Source organism: Triplophysa rosa, linkage group LG6, assembly GCF_024868665.1.
Source record: "Triplophysa rosa linkage group LG6, Trosa_1v2, whole genome shotgun sequence".
NCBI classification, from domain to species: domain Eukaryota; kingdom Metazoa; phylum Chordata; class Actinopteri; order Cypriniformes; family Nemacheilidae; genus Triplophysa; species Triplophysa rosa.
Window position 1 is genome coordinate 16,360,987 of NC_079895.1, and position 12,942 is coordinate 16,373,928.

A 12,942-nucleotide genomic window follows, 5' to 3' on the forward strand; every position below is an offset into this window, starting at 1 on the left:
ATTAATCCGAGAGCACGGTTTTGTAAACTGGTGACCAGACAGGCTCCGTACGTTTCAGTAATTGGTGGGGAGACGGATTAAAAGACAGCACAACCGGAGGGAAAGACGAGAGAGAGACCGGCTGGGAACTCGAGAGAAAGAGACGTCAGCAGAAGCTGCAGAAATCTACGACCGTATATTTGGACGTATTTTAATTTGTTGTTTTGCAATAGGACGCACTGTGAGTGTCCCTGTGTTGTAATTAAATCAAACGTCGAGTTCCCGCAACGCCGAACCTGTCTCCTTCCTTCTATACACAGAACCTTGCTATATTTCAAAATAGCTGAATATTTATTATTAAAATACTTAATCTATTTATTTTTGTCATGAATGGAATAAGTGGATCTATAAAAAATACCACACAAAAATACACTGACTGAAAAACCTTTATTTCTGCAATGCATATACAGTAGACTACAGAGGTAAAAATAGATTAACAGAATAATTTAGAGCTGAAACATTAATCACTGTGGCCCACATATATGGCATTGAAAGAGAGCAGCGTTTAAGCTTTTGCAAACTCATCTGCAGTTGTGCAACAAATAAATGGAATAACAAATTTGTTAAACAAGCGAATTATTTTCAGATATTACTGCTCTTGCAACTTAACTGGTGTGTAATTAAGAGTTTTTGTACCATGCCCTGGAAAATTACCGAAGCAATGTGAAGCTTATGTGATATTTTACTTATGACGTTTTAATGCTTAAATCAACATCAAAACATCTGTTCATGTGCCTCAGTTTTTGGATGTTGGGAGCGGACACTCTTGCATATGAGCCTCATCTACAGAACCCTTCGGACAATAAACGGTCATAGTACAGGCACGAATACCTCCGAGAGGCTCCAGGACACTGAAGACCTTCTCCCACTCATCCTTTTCAGGGTCATAACACTGCACAATATCCACCATGCACCTACTGTTCCAGGAGTAACCACCCACCACATAGATACGGCCCTTAAACACGGTCACCCCAACGTCGCTCTGACCCCTGGGCATGGGTGCCACTACTGTCCACTGGTCAGTTGCAGGGCTGTAGAATTCGCAGCTTAGCACATCATCATAGTCATTTGTACCACGGAAGTGGTTGCCGCCCATGACGTAGAGGCGGTCGCCCACAGTGCACATGCAGTGGAGGCCACGAAGCTCCATCATGTCGGCACGTCTGCACCACACGTCTCTGTCAGGGTCATAGCACAGCAACTCTTTTTGGAAAGCATCTCTTGTAATACCACCTGATGGCATAAAGAGGAAATGCATTTACTGCAACTTGAATGGATATTGTTTATCTGCTGGAATCGAAATGCAATGCATTCTTATTGTTTGCAGAAACAAAGAAATCATTAGGAAGGATGTGGTTTAACTCTATGTCTTAAAACCTAGTTTTTTACTGAGACCCCCCACCCACACAGTACTTTTATCTTTTATCATCACTTTTATCATTGTATTTGTGTATCTTTTAGGCAAATATATAATATAATACTCTTTAATTCTGAAACCTTGTATCTCCATATTTCATGTATTTTTATTTTTCGTCATAAATCATTATTACTATAGTCACCCTTTATGTTTGTCACTGGGTTTTGCAAATATCTAACCAATAAAAAGTATTAAAAAGTGCTTGTCAACTTCGACAACAGTATATAATTATTTAAAAAGCAGTATTTTTTAAATTTGGACAGCCAAGGTTTCAGAAGGATAGTGACAAGATATGTTTTAAATGACTGAGAAGTTTTTTTTTCATTCAGTGCTTCAAATGACTGTATTTAGACTGCTACAGTAAATAAGACTACTACATTTTATTAAGTATACTTACGGTCAAGTGTATTTTTATGTACTTTTAGTGAGTATAGTAATATCAATGTACTAGTAGTACTTTGTAAGTACTATTTCAGTACTCCCCGGGCCTAAATTTGACATCTTTTTGTTAATAAAAGTATACTTTTAAGTACTTTAATTGTAACATTAGAAAACTTTAAGTACACAACTAGTTTTACGTTTGTACTACGACAATACTGCAAGTGATCTTACAGTATACATTTTCAGTAAATATACTGATAATTTACTAGTTCAAGTATCACTTTTTAGTTTATCAAAGTAGACTTTTAAGTATACACTTTCAGTGAACTACTAATAGTTTTATATATAAGGCATTTAAGGAACAGTTCACAAAAAAATGAAAATTCTGTCTTCATTTACATTTACCCTTGAGTTGTTCCAAATCTGTATAAATGTCTTTGTTCTGATAAACACAGAGAAAGATATTTGGAAGAATGTTTACAAGAATGCTTGTAAACAGTTCTTGACCACCAATGACTACCATAGTAGGAACATTTGCTTTATAATTTTTTTTGTTCTTCAGAAGAAGATATTTTCAAGAATGTAGGAAAGCAAACAGTTCTGGGGCACTTTTGACTACCATTGTAATTTCCCTATGGTAGTCTAACCCGTTCACATCGATTGAGTATAAATAACACGCTGTTGCAATATCGTTAAATATGTATGCCAAAGTTCAATTTTGCGTGCATATGATATGGAGAGCAGCAATTTTGAAACGTACATGAAGGAAACACTGAAATAATGAAAATAATACGGTTAGGTTTAGGGTTTGGGTAGAGGTTATAATATGCACGCACGCTAACATTAGGTTTAGGGTTTGGGTTAGGAGACAGGTTAATAAGACAAATTGCCGGTTAATATGCACGCACGCTAAACTTGGCGTATCATATGCACGCAAAAATAGGTGTATTTATGCACGCAAAATCGAACTTTTGCGTACGTATAACACGATATTGCAACAGTGCGTGTTATTTATACGCAATTCCTGAGAATCGGCTGGTTAGTCAGTGGTGGCCAAGAACTGTTTGGTTACAAGCATTCTTCCAAATATCTTTCTCTGTGTTCATCAGAACAAAGAAATGTACACAGATTTGGAACAACTCGAGAGTGAGTAAATGATGACAGAATTTTTATTTTTGGGTGAACTGTCTTTTTTGGGTGGTGAACTGTCCCTTTAATAAGCTTCTCAATCAAAAACGTAAACATAGCTACAAGACAAGATAACTTTTATTTGACTTTATTATACTTTTAAGTATATTTATACATAGACTGTTATGCCAGTATAAATCAAGTGTAATTCAATGTAATTATAAGTATATTTCTGAGAAGTACATACAAAGTGAAAAGTAAACTTTCTTTTTAATTTAAAACAAGTATACTAATAGCACACTTAATAAACTTGTTTTTGTAAGCCTATCTTTACTGCTTGTCAATAAGAAACATTCTCACGGTTTCACAGCAAGCCTGGCATGTCCTTTTTTGACTGTGGTCTAACCACATATGAGTGACCCACTTCATCTTGTACCTGTTTCCTAGTTGCTTTTGATTCTCATTTTGAGAACTTTGCAAGGTTGCTAAGTGACCTCTAACGTTTGCTTTTGCTAAGTGACCTCTAACGTTTGTTTTTGCTAAGTGACTGAATAAATGAAAAAAATTTGTTCAGCACATTCGCTCACACAGAGAAGCGTGGTGGATTAAGGCCACCCAGCTAAACACGCTTTTGTGGTCCAGATTTAATTAGTTTACAAAATCTCCCCTCACCAGTTAGGATGGATGTTGCAATCGTGCCACTTTCACATTGAGTTTACCTATATGAACTAAACTCGGACACTTACCTGAGACGTACATCCGACCTCCATGTACCGTGCCTGCATGTCCATAGTGAGGTTCACACATCGGTGCAACAAAACTCCACTCATTCTTGTTCAAGTTGTAGCACTCCACAGAATCTAAAGAACAGACAGTTCTGGTTTTCAGCATTTTCAAGAGGGGACAGAACATTTTGTGCAGATTTATTAAAGCAGTAATTGCTAAAACATGTCCTCCTTACCAATCTCGCCCGTGGCATTTCTCCCTCCAACAGCGTAGAGCTTTCCCTTAAGAGCACTGAGATGGAAGAATGTCCTCTTTTCATTCAGAGAAGCCACCTGCAACCAGCGGTCAAAGCGAGGGTCGTATCTGTATGCACTGTCCACAGCTGTTTTACCTTTGGTGTCATAAGTACTCTGACCACCCACGATATAAAGGAACCCGCCGAGCAGGGCCACGCCATGCTGGTAACGTGGCACCTCCATGGGTTGGAGGGCTTTCCAGGTTCCTCCACCCTCCTCATCGTACAACCTGAGCTCTTTGCTCACCACTAGTTGCTGCCGCATCACACCTCCCAGAACCACCAGGTGTGTGGAATCGGATCGAATCCGAGTGCGTTCCGTCTGCAGCGTCGGCTGGAGGAAAGGTAACATCTGGTAGTTGCTGGCCTCCAGAAGAAGGTTGACGCAGGCTGTATTGGATCGCATGAAGGACTCCTCTTCCTCCTTTCCTTTGTTTGCCCCTTCTTCCATCTGGTCCTCCTGAGAGATCTGGAGAAGTTCGGCAGGGGACATCAAAGGGAAGCGGATGTGTCGCATCAGGGCGTAAGCGTTGGAACGGCGCTCGCTGGGTTTATGGGATAGCCATGCGCGGGCGATGCGGTAGAGCTCCATCTCAGAGAAACCTTTCAGCGAGTGGCTGGAAAGAGTGTACGTCATGCTTGCTTCGGACAACTGCAGCATCCGGCCACTCTCCACCAGATCAGAAAAGTTCTCACACACAAACGTGTGGACGTTTGTTTGGACGTCTTCGAGGAGAAGATCTCTGGCAATGCGCTCAACTTCCAAGCAGTTTTCTGTGGTGATCTACCGTGGAAAGTACAGTTTAAGATCGAGTGAAAGGAAGCACAAGCACCACATCTTAAGGGTTCATACCTCACTGCTGAGAAGCTGGTTGCAGAAGCTGAGAACGGGAAGCACCTGGAGGAAGCTCGCTGTCTCTAACGTGTCCTGGAGGGTCCCGAGACTTAGGCTTAGACGAGATGTGTAGATGAACTCAATGATGTTCTTCAGGCCTGCAGTGCTCACACCATGGAGCTTGATCTCCTTCAACTCCTGCTCTTTCATGCCTCCTGACAATCCACAAGGAGGAAGAGAAAAAGAGATGATTGCATACAGAAAACTGTGTTTTTTATCTTTTCCTCAGAATCCTATTTATGAACCAGAATGCAAACACAAGCAACATTTGTATGGTATCAGTAAAATCATACCTTTTTTATAGGGTTTATAATAATCTTTGATAACTTTCCTGTAGCTTAATTTTTAAAGAACGGTGCTGATTTCCAACCAGGGAATGCAATTTTTACGTTAAATTTATAGTTCGAATGGACTGTGAGTGACTGTACAACATGTTTTCCACTACTTTTCATGAATTCATACTTTTCATTGAATATTAATGATAGTTGAAAATTATTCTTCTGAATTTAAGGGGACTCACCTGTGAACATGGCCTTAAAGTAGTCACTGGCCGAAGCCATAATGACTCTGTGAACTGGAAAAGTTTCATTGCTGTCACCGGGAACCAGAGTGACATCACATAGCGTCTCATCAGAACGAAAATGATCCAACCCCTGGGACGAGGCAAAACTAATCAGTTTGTGACACACTATTTTGCAATATACAAATACTAGTCTAACACTATTATATAGTAAACTGTTTTTCTCTATTTTAGGCAACTTCTTACATTCAGCATGGCAGCCCCATGCTCTGTGCTGTCGAAGACTTGTATCTGTGGCCTGGGAGGGGCAGTGGGCTTTTGGGCCACTGGTGGTTTTGAGGGGATAACTAATGGTTTTGGTGCTGGTTCTGGAGGTTTTGGGGCAGGTTCTGGAGGTTTTGGAGCACTTTCAGCTGATCTTGGGGGAGCAGCTGTTGGGGGCTTGTCTGCTTGAGGAGGAGGTCGTGGAGGCTCCCGCTGCGATCTGCTTCCTATTCGCGAAAGTCTTCGTGAAAGTTTTCCTTCCTCTCCACTGTTTCTGAAACAAGGTGATAAAGTCAGTGCAGCAAAGAGCATATGCAATATTTCTCAGTAGTGTATAAGTCACAGATCAACTTTCATTTTCTGATTCCTCTTTATGTGCACTGTTTGCTTTAATTTTTATATCACTCATATTTTATAAGACTTGTAGTTTGATACATCTATTGGAATCTCTAAGGCTTTACAATTTAGCATTTAGAAATTTTAGCATTACCAGGTATTTGGAAGATGTTTTAAAATGCAAGTGAATAAAAAAAATCCCTGAAAATAAGTACCTGCAAGCAGCTAATATATTTTGGCAAGTTCAGTAAAGCAATAGAAAGACTAAAAAGCAGTAAAATTGTTCACCCTTCAAGGATTTCTAATGTGGTCAATTTTTTAAAGCGGTCATATGGCGCGAATACGTGTTTCTCTGTGTCTTTGATGTGTTATAAGTTGCCCATGCATGTATTAGACACGTAAAAAAAAAACAGACCTGCCTGAAATGCCTCATGTAACCACACCCCCACAAATCTACGTCAGTTCGTGATATGATTTGACTAAGACCGCCCAAATGTATACGTAAGTAAGGTGGGTGAACCTGTCAGTACAACCTGATGTTCCAAATATGGTAAGAGGCGTTACATTTCCGTCACAAGCTTGCATTATTCGACCAATCACTACACACTGGTTAACTGGCCAATCATAGCACACCTTGCTTTTCAGAGCGATGAGCTTTTTAAAAAATCAGCGCGTTTCAGAGAGGCGGGGCAAAGAGGAGATACAAACATGCACGGTATGTGGAAAATACAGCGTTTATGAACCTTAAATCGTGTATACACAAAACAAACGATAATATGCGTTTTAGCCGTGTCATATGACCCCTTTAAGTGTGGCATAATTATGTCTATCCAAGCAGTTTAAGTTTATAACACAACGTTTGGAGTTTTGGAATAAAATAGTTACCGCTATCGGAAACATAACAGGGTCACAAGTTGAAAAAATGGGTACCTTTTCACTATTGTTGGATAAAATATGACTCCTTATGATATAAACTACTTACCCCATGTTCTTGAGTCTGCCTATTTGCAAATTGCTTTCCACAAATGATTTCTGACAGAGTTAGAAAAAAATCTATAGTTGTTATTCACCATCTGTAGGAACATTAATAGAATTAACGAAAAAAGGGGAAGTTAACTTGACCATCTGTTTGCAACAAAACAAAGACTCCAATAACACAGACAAGAGTGTTCTCTATATGTACTGTGTATAGAAAATAAGTGGTTAAATAGACATTTTACCCAAAAATAAAAAAAATCTGCCATGAGTTATTTACGCTCATGTCGTTCAAAACCTGTATATGACTCTTTCGTCTGTGGAACACAAAAGAAGATATTTTGAGAAATGTCTCAGGGGCTGTGTGTCTATACAATGGATGTCAATGTTGTTTGGTTACTAAGGTTCTTCAAAATATCTTCTTTTGTGTTCTGCAGAAGAAAGAAAGTCATACAGATTTGGAAGGACATGATGATGAGTAAATGGTGACAGATTTTCCTATTTTTTTGTGAACTTTAAGAACACAAACATATTTGGTAGATTAACGTAAGATACAAAATACACTTACTACATAGTACTACTACTTTAAAGCCATACCAAAACTAATCCTCATCAAAGCATTGACACAACAGTGTATAAATGGTTAGGAAAAACAGATAAATAAAATAAATGAAGCTTACCGAGCCGTGTTGCTTTCTCTGGCAGTTTTTAAAGTCTCTTCTCATAATAGCACATTACACTGTGATCACACACAAACGGGTATGCAGGGTGTTTACCACAACCTCATTGACTTCCTGTGTCACTTCTCGTTCTCACTTAGTTAGTAACATGCATGTCGTTTCAAAATGTGCTGTCTTCCCTCTTCTGAAATGTTACTTATAATAGGCTTCAGTTTTTGAAGCCTTTTGCTGTTTCCTCTGCACTCTGATGTCGTTTGATGCACATGAGGTGAACCCATAACCGATGAGAAGCCTAAGATCAGATTTTCGTGTTTATGTGCTGGTTTAGCAATTTATATTGGTTCTTCTTTCAGGACTGTAAAACATTTTAAGAGCACAGAACATCACAACAGCGAAAATGGAATTAACATGGTATAAGACTTGCATATGATCTGGTTTTATACATACCTGTACAAATTTGATAAGCCAGTGGCCCAGTGAAAAACAAATGTGCACTTGAAGGGATAGTTCACACAAAATTAAAAATTGTGTCATCATTTACTCACCCTCAGATTGTTCCAAACCTGTATACATTTCTTTGTTCTGCTGAACACAGAGAATGATATTCGGAAGAATGTTAGTAATCCCCCATTTACTGACATAGTAGGGAAAAGAAATACTATGGGAGTCAATGGGGGATGAGATCTGTTTGGTTACTAACATTGTTCCAAATGTCTTCCTTTGTTTAGCGGACCAAAGAAATGTATTCAGGTGTGGAACAACTCGAGGGTGAATAAATGATGACAGAAGTTTCATTTTTGGGTGAACTGGCCCTATAATTTAATATAAAATTAAATATAATAGAAACCATTTTTTTAAAGAAAAACTGCCCTTTTTATTGCATACCCTGTTTGGTTTTGGAAATACGATACAGTTGATGCCCAAAATTAACATTTTTGACAGAAAATAGCAGAACACCCAAAAGTATAGTCAACATCGACCATGATACGAAATTAACACATACCATCAGGTATTACCTCTGACCCCATTTCAGTCTAACACATATCTATGTATAATGTCAAATCACCATGAATTGCTTTAACTTAAACTTCTCTCTGTATATGTTGTGGCCACATACAAAAGAAACCTTCAAAAAACACCCTGATATTTAACCTTCCTTACTATCTGTTACTGACAGACCTAATAGACATAGACATGTATATAATAAACTAGTCTAGACTTTGTGAAGAGCTATGCTTATCAGGAGCTCTTATAACAGCATTCACATAAAAACCACAAACAAAACAGATTAATCAGATGAACTGAATTTTATTTGCAAAGTAAGTTGATGCTTATTGAATTAAAAACACTGTAGTTAGTTATACAGTACCATCATTTGAACATTTGTATAGACCTCAAAACTACAGTAGTTCATACACCACTTGAAGTAGACATTGTGGATTATTGTGGTGTAAATAACTGTAGATCTCTTGGATATTCAAAGTTTGGAGAACTGTATGAGGCTCCTGTTGATCTCAGCAACATTTTTGCACCCTAGAAAAACAAGAGGTGATTTGAGGTTGAGACACCAAAACCACATTTCATCTCTTTTGATGTGAAAATGTGACATGCTGCATTTTAAACAAAGCGCTATAAACAAACCTGATAACGCCATAGATAAACGGAACTCATCTTGCAGCATCTCCAACACCCCCTTCACTCCTTCCTCCCCCTGCAAAACACATATGATTCATATGAACATCTCATCTGTGTTAACTACCATGCATGTGTTGGCAGCATCTTTTTAAATCGACAGGAAGCTGATGCATACTTAAAAAAAACGGGATTCCCGCAGTGTTACCTTGTAAGCGAGGCCCCAGATTGCCGGTCTGCCAATAAACACACATTTGGCTCCCAAGGCTATAGCCTTCAGCACATCGCTACCCGTGCGGATGCCCCCGTCCATGTAGACCTCGACACGGCCCTGCACTGCTTCTACTATCTCAGGCAGACAATCTATCTGTGTGATATATACGGTCATGATGTAACAATCTGAATGATGTAAATTATAACAAAATTGCAAAAGTCCCTTACTGTCGCGGGTCCTCCATCTAGTTGTCGGCCTCCGTGATTTGACACAATTATGCCTTTGACCCCATGCTCTACAGCCAGCTCTGCATCTTCTTTTGTGAGGATGCCCTTGATGATCATAGGGAGATGTGTTAGAGACTGGAGCCAGCTCACATCCTTCCAGCTGATTGATGGATCTAATGTGTTGGCCGGGATCCCATATTCTTCAACGCTGCTTTTCTGCTCCTGTGGAGAAAGCCATAGATATTCAGAGAAACATACAAACAACCATGCACCCAGATATTCATGGCATGGTTTCCCTGCTGACAAAAATCAGTAAAATTCTAAAAAATAAAATTCTAATTAAATCAAAGATTTGCATTGATGTGTGCTGTATTGGTTTTAATATGAACTATGACAGTCTCTAGAATAAGGCCCAAAACACATCATATAAAATATATTTTGTGATGATATGGTTTTAATGGTAAAAACCTATTGGTTCATAATAGTAGCTGCAATGTAAATCATTAGAATTTGTATATTTTTTTCAGTAGGGATTAACCCGAGGAACTCATAGAGACTACGCAAGTTTGAATCTAGCTCGCAACATTTGCTTTTCTCATTCCATAACCTGTCCTACCGTAAATAAAAAATGATGGCACAAATAATGAATAAATTATACTATCTTACCTGGAACATCCCATCAAAGTTCTTGACCTTCAGGTGAGGTGGGAGTTTAAACTGGTTGCGGATGTCATTGCGCCGTTTACCAGTATAGGGTACATCTACTGTAAGCACCAGGGCCTTATAACCGAGCGCTTCCACTCTTCGCACAATCTGCTCTGATAGATTACGGTCACGGTATAAGTACAGCTGAAACCAGCGGTAACCGTTGGGTGCTGCAGCACAGATCTCCTCCACAGAGCATGTGGAGTATGTGCTTGTTATATAGCAAGTGTTCACCGCTTCAGTGGCTGAGAAATAAAAGAAGATGGAAAGCCGGATGGAAAAATAAGAGAAAGACAGAAGTTAAACGATGTCTATATCAGTTCAACTCAGCAGTCATTGACAGTGTTTCAGAGTAAAGAAGCGTGCGTGCAAGAAAAATCATTACAGCCGTGGTTCTCAAAGTGTGGGTGTGGGCGATCAGCAAAAAATAAATAAATACAAAATGCATCCTAATTATTGTCTCACTCTGGTCGAAAAACAGTTCAAATACAAACAGCTGAAGAATGTCTAGGTGCAGGACTGACTTTTTCCCAGGCCATCTCCCTCATCAGGTAAATGTATCTACTTTTCCATAATTCCTTTACAAATCTCATCTCACATGTGTAAATATGTATATTCATAAAATATATTTCACCTGCACATTATCTCTCTATTTTGTATATATTTTACTCTTAAATAATGTGTCATTCTCTTGTAATTTGGACTGTGCTCTTTTAGTCTTTCTAATACTCTTTCTGATATCGCCATCTCGTGCCCAGAGCATGACCTGCATTTGTAGTTGTATAACCAAGGAAACGTGCTTTCGAATCGTTCTCGCGGTATTTCGGTGTCATGCGCCGATCGGTCTGCGCAGCGCTGAGGCCGAACATAGCTAGTACAGTAATGCCTGGTAGTCAGACGTTACGCGAGAGTACATGAATGGTAACTTTACTAACACTCTTATTTTACATTTCCAAGCTGTGTTTAGGTTAACTGCTACTTTGTGAAATGTCATACTCTCACCTCTGGCCGTGGCCAATTCTCCTTCATACCACGCGAGGCAGTGGAAGGCCGTGGGTGCAATTCCCACAGGGAAATGGATCTCTGTTCCCAGTACCGTGGTCCTAGTGTCGCTGACCGACACGTCCCGTAAGATCCGTGGCCTCAAGCGGATCCTAAAAGATATATCATATTGTTTTGACAGTTTTATATGTTCCAAGTTTCATATTGGTTTAGCTAAAAGCATGCACCGTAAACGTGCACAACAGTGCAAAGTTAAAAAAGTAGTGCTGTACTACTACCGTTTGTAAGCTAGCAAGTTGTCATCTCTAGTGTAACATTCATCAGCTCCAGCAGCATAATAGTCCCATGTGGATTTTGCGAGATGTTGTTTGGCATACTCCTCAAAATCGGCGAGACAGACCATACTAGTCATGCCTGCACGACTGCACAGCGGATCTCCCCTCTTGGAGAGGAAAAAAACAAAACATGGCAACACCCGTAAGTAAGAAATTGATATAATCCTTACGAAAATTAACTGTGGTTTTACAGCAACCACGCCCATAATGTATACATAAATTAATATAAAATGTTTTCAAGGACAATATTAAAAACGTGCCACTGAAATGGCATAACAAATGAGATTACATAAACTCTTAAACCACTAAACATCACCTTACTTACAACAAAGAGTATAAATGTAAAAGGTTTAAGCATCCTTTTTATGCTCTAGTTAAATCCTTTTATAAATAAATCTGAAAACAAAAATAGACATCTTTTACCTTTGCTTTAATGGCACATATTTAGGTCACAGTGCTGTGGAGTGCCCCAGTGCTTTTAGCCAACTACCTATGGCATGATGAATGTTTTGAGCAAAACACTGATTAACACAAAAGACTAAACCAGGGTGATGTGAACGCTGGGCTGGAAATGAACTTTTGAGTTATTACTAGAAACCAGTACTCGCCAGCAACTTGTATTAAATAGGAATTTATTAACAATACTTAATACCTTCTTTAACATTTTATAGACAATTCTTACATTTCAATGCTTTTTATGCACTACAATTTAAAGTTAATAATTAAAGTAATGGGAAACTCTGACCTCTGGACTTTATCCTGTATTAACTATTTTCAAGAGACTAAAGTAAGCCATTATGTTGAGGCTTATCCATCAGTTCATGTTTAATATACAACCACTCAAAAATTATTTTCAAATTTTGTGAATTTACTACAAAGTAAATAGTATACTACTGTATATATAATATACGTATATCAAATACTATCTAAAATGTGTAAATGTTTTATATGGCGTGACAGCAAAAATGTATAAAAAACTAACAATGAAGATAAATCTCTATTTTGTATAAATATAACTAATAATATTAAAAAAAGAATACATTATTAACAGTTTGATTTATAAATTTCTGCTTTTAACTAAAGTTCAAAAAAAGCATGCATATCCACACACCACAAGGAGTTTATTCTGCTTCATATTTGTCAACTACCCACATACAGTAGGTACATTTTA

At 38.5% G+C, this 12,942-nt stretch overlaps 2 protein-coding genes across 5 annotated transcripts; both read right to left on the minus strand.

The window, feature by feature from the left end:
- Nucleotides 1-407: 407 nt before the first annotated feature.
- On the minus strand, nt 408-7,771 carry si:rp71-68n21.9 (kelch-like protein 9). Of its 4 annotated transcripts, none has more exons than XM_057336843.1 (8): nt 7,657-7,771; nt 6,984-7,074; nt 5,648-5,933; nt 5,402-5,534; nt 4,840-5,036; nt 3,927-4,770; nt 3,712-3,825; nt 408-1,272 (listed from the first exon to the last, which is right to left on the minus strand). In XM_057336843.1, the coding sequence occupies exons 2-8, from the start codon at nt 6,986-6,988 to the stop codon at nt 776-778; spliced, it is 2,076 nt and encodes a 691-aa protein (XP_057192826.1). In that variant the 5' UTR covers nt 6,989-7,074; nt 7,657-7,771; the 3' UTR covers nt 408-775. The 4 variants fall into 4 exon arrangements, with proteins under 4 accessions (XP_057192826.1, XP_057192825.1, XP_057192824.1 ...); XM_057336842.1 differs by having other exon boundaries at nt 5,648-5,939; XM_057336841.1 differs by having other exon boundaries at nt 6,984-7,033; nt 7,657-7,735.
- A 1,191-nt stretch (nt 7,772-8,962) lies between these two features.
- hao2 (hydroxyacid oxidase 2 (long chain)) lies at nt 8,963-11,870 on the minus strand. The gene is made up of 7 exons (XM_057336404.1): nt 11,715-11,870; nt 11,437-11,588; nt 10,396-10,679; nt 9,730-9,951; nt 9,497-9,655; nt 9,298-9,367; nt 8,963-9,189 (listed from the first exon to the last, which is right to left on the minus strand). The coding sequence occupies exons 1-7, from the start codon at nt 11,846-11,848 to the stop codon at nt 9,134-9,136; spliced, it is 1,077 nt and encodes a 358-aa protein (XP_057192387.1). The 5' UTR covers nt 11,849-11,870; the 3' UTR covers nt 8,963-9,133.
- Between the last annotated feature and the right edge of the window lie 1,072 nt (nt 11,871-12,942).